This window comes from Papaver somniferum, unplaced genomic scaffold, assembly GCF_003573695.1.
Source record: "Papaver somniferum cultivar HN1 unplaced genomic scaffold, ASM357369v1 unplaced-scaffold_125, whole genome shotgun sequence".
Lineage (NCBI taxonomy): Eukaryota > Viridiplantae > Streptophyta > Magnoliopsida > Ranunculales > Papaveraceae > Papaver > Papaver somniferum.
Genome location: NW_020621603.1, coordinates 17,173,392 through 17,185,212, shown reverse-complemented (window position 1 = coordinate 17,185,212; position 11,821 = coordinate 17,173,392). Strand labels below are relative to the sequence as shown.

General features: G+C 34.6%; 1 protein-coding gene across 1 annotated transcript; it reads left to right on the top strand.

Annotated features, from left to right (window-relative positions):
- The first annotated feature begins 1,094 nt into the window (after positions 1 to 1,094).
- Positions 1,095 to 2,195, top strand: LOC113331366. Its single transcript, XM_026578078.1, has one exon. The coding sequence runs from the start codon at positions 1,095 to 1,097 to the stop codon at positions 2,193 to 2,195; it is 1,101 nt and encodes a 366-aa protein (XP_026433863.1).
- The last annotated feature ends 9,626 nt before the right edge of the window (positions 2,196 to 11,821 follow it).

Here is an 11,821-nt window from a genome sequence, read left to right as displayed (position 1 = left end):
CGGAGGTGGAGGAAACTGACCATGGTTTGGTTAACTATGCTTTCACAATTGAAAGATTTCGAGCTATTTTGTCTCTGCTTTTGATATACAGTCTGTTGCAGCTAGTGATTTAATAGGGAATCGTGATTTAGGGGGGGAACGAATTACGACGGGGGAAAAACTGGTGACTCAGCATGGTTATGAGATAAAATTGAAGCTCCCATATAACCCAAAACGTGAAATACGGGTGCACTAAGTTTTCTCCCTATCAAACACTTTATTCTTCTCTGCATTTCCTAGGAAAAAGCGGCAAGTAAATAAACCCTAGTTTAGTTTCGTGAAAACAAAAGAAGAAAACCATAACCTATATGCAGTTGAAATACCATTGAAGCTAGGCCACTAAACAAAAAGAGCACTTACAGTTTCAATCTTAGTAGCCAGAAACGTGAAAGGGCATCAAGAATCTCCTTCAAATCCGCGATTTTGCGTTCCCAAAAGAAATTCGTATCAGGAACGCGATCTTAACATGCAAAAAACGCGCTCCCAACTAGCCAGAACCGTGTGCTTTCAAACTCCAACCAATCCCAACATAAACTTAATTCCCACCACCGATTTCCAATACAAACTTAATCCCGGCATAAACTTATTCCCGACATAAACTTAATTCCCACCGATTTCCAATGTTTGGTTTCTTGTAATCAGATAGCAAATTTGATTTTCTTATTATCACTTCAGATCTGGAAACTGAAGAGACATGGTATATCCTATATAAGGTCGTTACCCATACTTACATAGTTCCATCAAACAAACTGTTTCTATTCTTTCTCTTTTATTCAACCATGGATACATCTTCAAACTCAGTAATAAATTTAGAAGAGGATGATGGCGACCAAGATAAATAATTAACCGCAACTCCTCTTTGGAAATACGTTCAAAAGATTGATAAGAAAACTGGAGATAAAGGAGGTGGTGGTGGACAGAAGTTCATATGCAATTTCGGTTGCAAAGTGGAACCATATGCAGGATCTTATTCATGGGTACGTCAACACTTGATTGGTATTTTACCTGGCGGCAAGTATCAAGGTATATCATTATGTTCTAAAGTTTCAAAAGAAATGAGAGATATTATAAAAAAAGAAGAACTCGATGCAAGAAGCATGTACGGTGATAGTGCTAAAGTAAAAAAGCTTTCCTTACCAAATTCTAGTACGACACAAAATCAGCAGACATGTACGGGTCAAAGTGAATTATTTGAGAGTATTGTTAATAAAATGTTTCAGAAGCACAGCAGGGATGATGTTGATCAAAAGATCGCGAGATGCTTATATGTAAATGCAATTCCCATGAATGTTCTTCGGTCTCCAGCTTGGGCAGAAATGGTGTCCGCCATTAATAATGCACCAAAAGGCTACAAGTCTCCTTCTTATGAAAAGGCTAGAACTTCTTTATTAGACAAGGAGCAAATGTTGGTAAAGCAAGCCCTAAATCCTTTGGTGAGTGATTGGCAGGCTCATGGAGTTTCAATTGTCTCTGATGGTTGGTCGAATGTGAAAAATACATCATTAATAAATATTATGGCGGTATCAGACGGCAAAGCAATGTTTCTAAGCGCACACGACGTCTCAGGAATAGAGAAAACTGGTGAGAACATTTCTGCGATTCTCTTGAAAGCAATTGAAGAGATTGGGCCTTGGAATGTTATACAAGTCCTCACAGACAATGCGGAAAATTGCAAACTGGCTGGAGAACTCATAGAACAAAAGTATCCCCATATATTTTGGTCGGGTTGTTTAGCACACACCCTAAATTTATTAATGAAGGACATAGCAAAATCCAAGGAACCAGCCATTTCATTTGTGAAAGAAACATATACAAAAGGCAAGGACAATGTGAAGTTCGTGAGGAATCATTCTCAATGTCTTGCTTTATTTAAGAAGTTTTCTCCTTTGGAGGTTCTCAAATCAAAGAAGACACGGTTTGGATTTCATTTCGTCGTGTTGTCCCGGATTGTCGAGGTAAGAGCTTCTTTGATTTCCATGGTATTATCAGAAGAATGGAAAGAACTTAAGAAACCTGCAAATGCAGAAGAACATGCAAAAATCACCTCAATTGTCATGGATGGGAATTTTTGGAGTAATGCGGAGAAGGTGTTGCGAATAACGAAGTCGATATATATAATGCTTAGATTTTCAGATTCCGATAAGGCCGTTATATGAGAAGCATATGAGCAAATGGATACGATGCTGGGAAATTTACAAGACACGCTTGCAGATGATATAATGATTCGGGATATTACTCAGCAAATTGTGGTCCAGAGATGGAGTAAAACAAATATCCCATTGCACTGTTTAGCTTATTTGCTTGTCCCTAAGTATTACATGAATGCATGGCTAATGAAACCAGCTCCTGGTGGCGTTAGTAAGAAGAAGCCTAACTTCGACCAAGAATTTCAAGATGGATATCTAGCTGCTATAGATAAGATGTTTCCAGTGCCGGAAGAAGCTGCGGTTATACGACATCAAATTAGTGATTTTGTAAGTAATGGAGGTTGTTTCGCGCGCCCACAAGCTATAGAGGATAGAGCAAAGATGAGTGCAAAACAGTGGTGGGGTTTATACGGAGGAGGAGCACCAGAGCTTTACAACTTAGCTATGAGAGTGTTGTCTCAAAGTGTTAACTCGTCTTGTGCAGAAATATGTTGGAGCACATATAGCTACATCCACAGTGTAAAGAGAAACAAATTGGGAGCTGATAGGGCTGAAAAGCTTGTGTATGTTCACTATAATTAACGTCTTCTTGCAAGGCAAAGAGCATATTATGGGAATCTGTATAGAAATTGGGATGTAAATCCAGAAGAAAACAACATTGATGAAGCTATTTAAGTAATTGAGGCAAGGGAACGAGACGCGGTATCTGATGATGAAGCAAATTACTTTACAACACCAACACCAGCTCTTATCCCTCCATCCTCCCCTACACCAACACCTCCACCTCCAACTCCAAGTTCACAAGAGCAGGAAACACAAGCACAAATTAAAGTTCAGAGTGCTCGTAACAAACACAAGAGGCAAAAAAAAGTCGATGAATGAGATATATTCTCGAACATGATTAACATTTTCTAAATATTTAAGGTTTATGTCTTATTTCTTGGTTGCAAAATTAGAAAATTAGTAATATAACTAAGATTGTTAAAAAATTGTAATTTACATTCCCAACGCGTTCTGCGAATTTTATTTTTTGAAAATTTTACGATTCGCGTTCCCGTTTTCATTCCCGCTCCCGTCCCCGTTCCCGCTCCTGGCTACTAAGGTTTCAATCACATTAACTACATCTTGAATCTCTAGTAATCCAAAATTCTTTCCAATCCATGATATGAATCTATTACAATGAGTAATTCTGAAGATGGCAAGAATTATCAATTATGTAAAAACAGTGGTGATTTTATGTTAGCCGAAGAAATGAAATGTGAGTGGATTGCAAAACAATGGTAATGTTGGGCAAGAATTTTGGTAATTGTTGCTTCGATGAATTTCAAATTTGTTTCTCAAGGAGGTAATAGATATTTTTAATAAAAGTTCTGCAGTACTGTTTTAGTTTTGCTAATTATCTTCTTGTGATTTCATCATAACCGATCCTGCAAAACGTTTGATAAGACATAATACCAATCCTCCAGAGAAAACAATCATTTGTATCTGTCACAGACGTCTATATATGCTTAGTAGAATGGCCCAAGGGTCGCGACGTTGATACGATTTTAGATGCCACAAACGTCTGTATATGCTTGACATGGAAAAAGAAGAAGTAATTAGTAATTTTAATTTGCTTACTCACTGTAGAAATTTTGTTAAAATGCCCTTTGTAATAATCTAGCACCGTCGTGATCTAAGAATGGTCTTATTGGTTCTTCGTCTTTTGTTACAGAGTACAAATATTGAACTGTTTACTTTTGCTCATCTGTAACACATAGAAGTGCAATTTCAAGGGGCTTGACTAATGCATGCTAATCAACGTCTAGTGAATTGTAGAGAAATGAAGTCTCTAGCAGTTTCAATATAACACTTTATAGGAGAAGAGAGCGGGAAATGATACACTTTTATTTTGCCTGAGGTTATCCCCTATCGAAGTGACACGGTTGGTTTTGAAAATCCCCCCCCCCCCCCCCCCCCCCCCCCCCCCCCCACACCCCCACACACACACGTAATTCGTTCCCCCTAAATCACGATTCTTTAATAGGTCAATTGCATGGCTGGTGGATCAGATTGTTAATCGGAAGATGCAAACTGTTACCCTCCAATACTTTGTGTGATCATGTGGAAGGTGTGGACAAGTAAGAGTTCATGGTGAACGGCCAGACAACTTCGAGGTGGTAGTACTGGGCCACTGGTTGTAAAACAGACCTTAATCCCTTGGGCTTCAAATACTATTGTATGATTTGCCTTTTGCTTCCCCTGTCACTTACTGAAATTTATTGGAAACATCAATTGACACCAGGATACACGTCTTGATTTACTGTTTTTGGGTTCTTGGTAAATTTATATAAGGAGGCACTTCTGTAAGGACAAGCACAATGGTTGATGATTTTGCCGTGCTATAGCGTAATTGTAGCGAAAATTCAACTACTATGGTAGTTCGTTTAGTTTTAGTTTGGCGATTTTTCCTTTCTGCTATTCGCTACTCTCAAAAGTTGATCAAATCTGATCCACCTTTAAAGTGTCGAAAAACTACTTTACGGAAATCCAGTTTTCCGCCGTGTGATTTTGAACGGATACTTAGTTTCTATTTCCAAACTTTTATTATTACCATTTTTATTCATATTTTTTCACTTTTAACTATTTTATTTTACTAAAATTCATTTTTTTTCCTATCTTATCTCCACTTTTTTCTGTAAATATTTTTTTACGAATAAACCATAACTGAGTAAAATAAAATTTGAGAAAAGAAAAACGGAGACTCAGTTTCCTACTAGCACTATTTGCACGGAAACTCTGTATGGATAAGCTAAGCGATGCACGTCAATCATAGTTAGCTTCAATCAAAGCTATAACTAAGCGAAATGCTTCGCCATTGTGCTCGGCCTAGGTGAACATTTTGAGAAGCTACCACCAATCTACCACATTATGAAACTATGAGTATGTTTTAATAGTAGTTGGTGTAGTCTTTTCATGTGGTCGTGGTTTTTTTCCTTAAAGAAATTTTTTAAATGTCTTTGAATTGATATAGAAAATAGATGGTCATATAGCACCACCATAGGGTGAGAGAATATCGACACCAAATCAAATGGCCAATAAGCAGTTTATGTACACATAATTTAATTTTACATTCTATTGTAATTTTGTAATTAGAATTTGAAGTGGATTTTCTTTTTCTACCGATTAATCTTTTTTATGTTGCCAAATTTTGAAATCAGATCACATGATGATTATACCACTGATATAACATCTACAATTTAACGCAACAATATAACATCTACAATTTAACGCAACAATTATGAGCTCTTGATAGTAATAATCGTAGGCAATAATGCATCACATCTACTAGCATGTATCAAGAATAAACACTAGCCATTCTAGGCAACAAGTTCAAGACCCACAAACCTAATGCTTGACTGCTTGTTCCACACTGATTAAGTTCACATATTAAATTCTTCAGTATATAATATAGAATGGTTCAACAAGTAAGGCCAGTCCTATAACACGTTTCAACTGTTAGATCAAATAATAAAGTTAAAATCAACGATTGTAATTTTAAGCCTAAATTAATCAGGCATTTTTCCGACTCTTATAAGTAATGTAGTCTCTTAATAGTGCATCCAAACTATACCTCTAGAAGGGATGAAACCCTAATCCTAGAATCAAACAATCCTCCTCCTACCCCATCTCCCTATAGCTATAGTTTATGGTAATTAAAGTTTGTCTCAGTATCAAGATTTTTTATGCCCATAATTTCTCGAAGGAAAAAATAGCAAGAATACTATTGTCCTGTGAAAGAGAATGACTGAAAGAGATGCGTGATGTAAAAGATGTTTATAATTAATCAAATATCCATGTATTTCCGAAAATGGTAAAAGAGAAAAATAAAGAGTTACGGTTACAAAGAAACAAAAAGGAAGATTTTTTATCGAAAAATGTGTAACAATTTCGAAAATAGAAAAGAAATAAAATTATGAATCGTAGGAGATCTTTTAACATTTTTGTTATGACCTACTCCTGTATTACTAATAAAAAAAAATCCATGTATGTCTGATGGTTCATATTGAATACTTGGATATTTTAGTCCCACGACTGCCCCTTAATATTTGCATCTCTTTGGGAACATGGCTATAGTTGTTTGTCCAGTGAGGGGCACTTAATCCCTCCGTTTTCTTCTGAAATTTTTTACCTCCAACATACAACAAAATTCCATCTAAAACTACCACAAGAAGATACTACACTTATGGTGGGTTCTGCATATTACTTGTGATAGATATTACTGAATGATCAAAGTTTTATTGAGAATTTTTAATAAAGGATTACGTGTGAGAGAAAAATGTTGTAAAGGCATTACAGAAAGAAAGAAAACTGTTAACAGAATAACAGTAGTACAAGAGCTGTAATAACACGACGGAGAAAAAAACCAAGATACTCAAGTACTCGTATTACACCTCTTACTCGTGTGACCCACACCTCACAATATCAATAAAATCAATCAATCATTCTCACATTCCCCTTCAAACTGATAATACTAGAAGCATATCAGTTTGGTAGCAAGAGATATAAATAGTGCATGAGATAATCCTTTAGTGAACAAATATGCAATCTGGTCTGATGAAGAACATAACAGATTTCAAGAAAAGAAGAACTCACCAACTCCCTTATGAAGTGGTAGTCAACCTCCACATTTTTGGTTCTTGCATGAAATACTGGGTTGCAGGCTAGATTTTTTTCAGAAGTAGTTGAAAGGCTTACTAAGAGAAACTCCAAGTTCAATAAGCAAAAAGGATATCCAAATTACCTCAGCAGCAGTTACAACTATAGATTTATACTCTGCCTCAACTGAATACTTTGAAATAGTTGGTTACTTCTTTGAGGACCAAGAAACAACTGCAGATCTGAAGTAATAAACAAAGAAACCAGAGGTGGATCTTCTAACATAAGGGAAAGAGCCCAATATAAATCAGAGTAACAAATGATTGAATAAATATCCCTTGCGATAAGAACAATACCAAAACCTAGAGTTCCCTTCAGATATATCAAGATTCTTTTCACCATAAGCAGATGTTTTGTATTGGAGCATGCATAAAGGAGGAGATATAGTTGACATCAAAACATATATCAGGCCTTATCATGGTCAGGTATTGAAGGTCACCTACCATACTCCTGTAGATTATAATATTAGTTAGTGGTTCACCAGTGGATATTGGCAGTCTTGGTCCTTGAGCATAAGGTGTATTTGCGAGTTTGTTGTTCAACATATCAAATTTCTGCAACATGTCTAATGTATATTTCTTCTGTGTAAGTAATAATTTCTAAGAATTATCTTGAAAACTTGCCTCAATAGCAAAAAAATAAAATAAAGCAAAACACCAAGATCTTTCATAGGATATATGTTGTGCAAATAACCAATGATAGTTGTAGAAAAACTCTCTAATGAGCAGGATAAGATTGTATCATCTACATATAAACGAAGTATTGCCATGTTTTCCTCATGTTGATATATAAACATGGAATTGTCACAAGATAAGCTGAAAACCCCAAAATCAAATAAAGTGCCACAGAACCTCTCAAACCAAGCTCTAGGGGTCTGTTTGAGTCTACATAATCTCCTCTTCAATTTACTAACATAATATGGTCTTGTAGCATTTATTAAGCCCTTTGACTATTGCATATAGACATCCTATGTGAGAAACCCATGCAAGAATGCATTGTTCACATCTAACTACCTAATTTACCAGTTTCTAAAAATGTTAATTGTCAAAATTACCCTCACAGTAGTTGCATTCACAATATGGATAAAGCTATCAAAATAATCAATCCCATCTACTTGATCATATCGTTATGCTACAAGCCTTGACTTGTATCTAGGTGCATATCCATCAACTTTAAGTTTAACTTTATAAACCCATTTACTACATAGAACATTATAACATGATCATTTGATACATAAGACCAAGAGCCATTTCCTTTTAAGGTAATAAATTCATTCTTCATAACAAATTGTTGTTTTGGATCTTTAGAATTTGTTTTAAATGACTCAGGCTCACTAGTAGAAGTAATATTTAGAGTAAAGGCAGATTATAAAGGATACCTGACCATAGAATGAGATACAAAATCTGAAGGAAGTGATTTTATATTTGAAATTCCACTTTTGGACCTTGTAGTGATAGTAGAACATGAAGAATTAATCCATAGTAAGAGTTGTATCATCAGAAGAAACAGATGGAAGTACAGAAGTACCATGACAATCAAAAATCGCAGTTGTAAGTATATAAGTATTAGAAGTATCAACCAAGACAGCTTACGAAGTAGGAGAATCATTCTCAGAAGTAATTAAATTACTTGAATCCTCATCAAATAGAAAAAATGTGCACATCAAAGTTTACATGAACTGGAATATAGTCTTCTTAGCAGACAAATCATAGCATTTTTAACGTTTGTGTATTAAATTGTATCCAAGAAAAACTTATTTTGTGGACTTTGGATTTAGTTTATCAGTCATATAAGGTTCTAAATTAGGATAACAACAACACCTAACATTTTTAGGAAAAGCATAGTCATGTAATGTATCAAAAAGTAATTTGAAATGTGATACCTTTGAGGGAAGTTTATTAATAATATAAGTTGTTGTTAAAAAAGAATCATACCAAAATGCTTTAGGTAGGTGTAGTCATGTAATGTATCAAAAAAAATACTTGAAATGTCTTTTTGCTGGCTCAAGTGCATTGTCACATTGAAAAAACTTGATAGAAGTAGACAACACATGTTCAAAAGTACTCTAGAAATGCTGAAAACAGGATAAGCTTTCTGATCTACACTTCATAGGATAATCCAATGATATCTTGAATAATCATCTATGAACAAAATATAATACTTAAAACCAAGAGATGATATAAATGGTGTTGGTCCCCAAATGTCACAATGTACCAAATGTAGTGGTGAAGTGGTGACTCTTTTGGATAAAATAAAAGGCATTTTATGATTTTTACCCATCTGACATGCTTCATATAAAAAGAATTATCACCACCAGTTTGAATAAAAGAAATAGAAGTAATTTTGTTAAGAATCAATTGAGAAGTATGTCCTAATCTCCTATGCCGCAAATAATTATCAGTTGTGCTAGTTGTTGCATTAAGAGCAAAAGAAGTTAACCCATGCATTGGATACAAATTATTATGTATCTTCCCTTCAACTACAATTTTCTTAGTTCTCATATCCACAATCAAAGAATTATACAGAAAACTTATTATCTTTTTTAAACTTTGATTATGACAAAAGATTTTGTTTTACAATAGAGACAAATTAAGAGGACATTATCAAGATGAAAATAATTGGTGTTTGTATCTAAAACTATACTACCATCCTTCTCAATAGGAAACATAGTACCATCACCAACCATAACCCTGTCATATCCAACATAATCCCTGAACTTAGAGGCAAATTGAATATCCTTAGTCATGTGACTAGTGGCCCCTAAATCTGGTAACCACAGCGACACAACATTTGCATCTGAACTACTCTCAACAGAATGAGATTGAATTACTTCAAATGCTTGTTGAATAATATTATAAGAACCACCGTTGTTAGATTGTTCTTGACCATTTCCAGTATTTGAATTTTTATTTGCAATGTACCTAAAGTGACACCTATTAGCTGTATGACCATTTTTCTTGCATATCTGACAACAAACTTGAATGAAATCAGTTATCTGAGATTTTCCCTTATTACTATTATCATTCTAGATTTATAAGTAGAAACATGTGATGAATTTTTGGTATAAAACGCAGAATTTTGTGTTTCAAGAGGTGACATTGTGTCAAGATCATATGCACGCCTTTGACCATTGCTCATGATATATACTCTAGACTTTACATCACTAAGAGTAAATTCAGTTTTCATGTTTTGTGTTGTAATAAGAAATTGTCTATACTCTTTGCCTAGACCCATAAGAGCACAAATAACAATATCAGACTCATCTAGTCTGTCACTACTTGCAGCAAGAGAGTCTGTAATATTCTTTAAGTTATCAAAATATGAAGAGATGGATTTATTACCTCGTTTAAGATAATGAAATTGACTACGAAGAAGAAACTTCTTGGCTGAGAATTTTTGCACAAACTCCCTCTTAAGATAAATCCAAACTTTCCTAGCAGTAGTAAAGACAATTACACCTCTCGAAATGGTTTCATCAAAATTAGCATTCATACTTGACATAAAAAATTTGTTCATCATGCGCCAATAAAGGAACAAAGGATTCCGGACTTATTTATCATCAAGAACTACTATTTCAGATGGAGTAATAGTTGAACCATAGATAAGATCATAAAAATCTGATGTGTTTAGAATAGATTCAATTTGATTCTTCCAAATCAAGTAATTAGAACCATCTTCTTTAAGCTTAACCAACACAAAATTGGTAATATTCTGAAAAGGTAATGAATTAGAAGTAGACATTGTAGATCTGAAATAAGTTTTTCAAGAAACGTTTAGAAATCGATATTTAAAGTGATTTTGTAGAAACTGATCTTGAGATCAATAATTATTAAGAAATTAATCAGATCTGTAGAAAATATTATAGTGATTTCGAGTAGTATAACGATGAAATTTGTAGAAATTTTGAGATAATGTAGTTTTCAGTAGTAGAGATCTCCAGAGATTGTAGAAGCAGCGAAATTAGGTTGAAAAAGGATGAAAGAATCAAGATCTTTCTTAGAAGTCTGATACCACGAAAGATTATCAGAATGATGATCAACGTTTTATTGAATTTTTTTTTATAAAGGATTAAAGGTGAGAGAAAATCCTTATAAAGGCATTACAGAAAGAAAGAAAATTGTTAACAGAATAACAATAGTATAAATGTTGTAATAACACGACCGAGAAACATAAAGATACTCTAACTTGTTTTACCTCTCTCACTCGTGTGTCTCACATACTCACAATATCAATATAATCATTCTCACAACTTCATATACCAATCAATAATAAAATGGTTGCGACATTTGAAGTAACTTTTGAAAAAGCGGGGGTCTAACAACCACACCCAATATTTCGTTCGGCAATCTGAATATACAAACTCCGACATACTTTCAAGAGAATCAACTAGACAATCAGACTCAATCTAGAGAAAATTATATCAAAGAGTTTATATCTCAATTTCTCAATCCAATCTGTAATCAGCAAATAGGAATTTGCGAACCTGATTGAATAAGAGAAATAACTTGAACGGTACCAAAGACTAATGTTCAAGTGTCAATCAATTTATATCAACAAACAAATATTGGATTATCTAATTGATTGATCTTAACACACAACCTGTGATATTTCTATTATATATAACAAAATATAATGCGGAAAAGAAATAACACAGACACCAGAATTTTGTTAATAAGGAAAATTGAAAATGCAGAAAAACCCCGGGACCTAGTCCAGCTTTGAACACCGCACTGTATTAAGCCGCTACAGACACTATCCTACTACCAAGGAACTTCGGACTGGAATGTAGTTGAGCCCTAATAAATCTCATACTGATCAAGGTACAGTTACGCTCCTTACGTCTCTAAATCCCAGTAGGACTCTACGCACTTGATTCCCTTAGCTGATCTCACTCACAACCAAGAGTTGCTATGACCCAAAGTCGAAGACTTGATAAA

Coding starts and splice junctions, on each gene's coding strand:
- LOC113331366 (XM_026578078.1), top strand. CDS start 1,095: ATGAGAGATATTATAAAAAAAGAAGAACTCGATGCAAGAAGCATGTAC.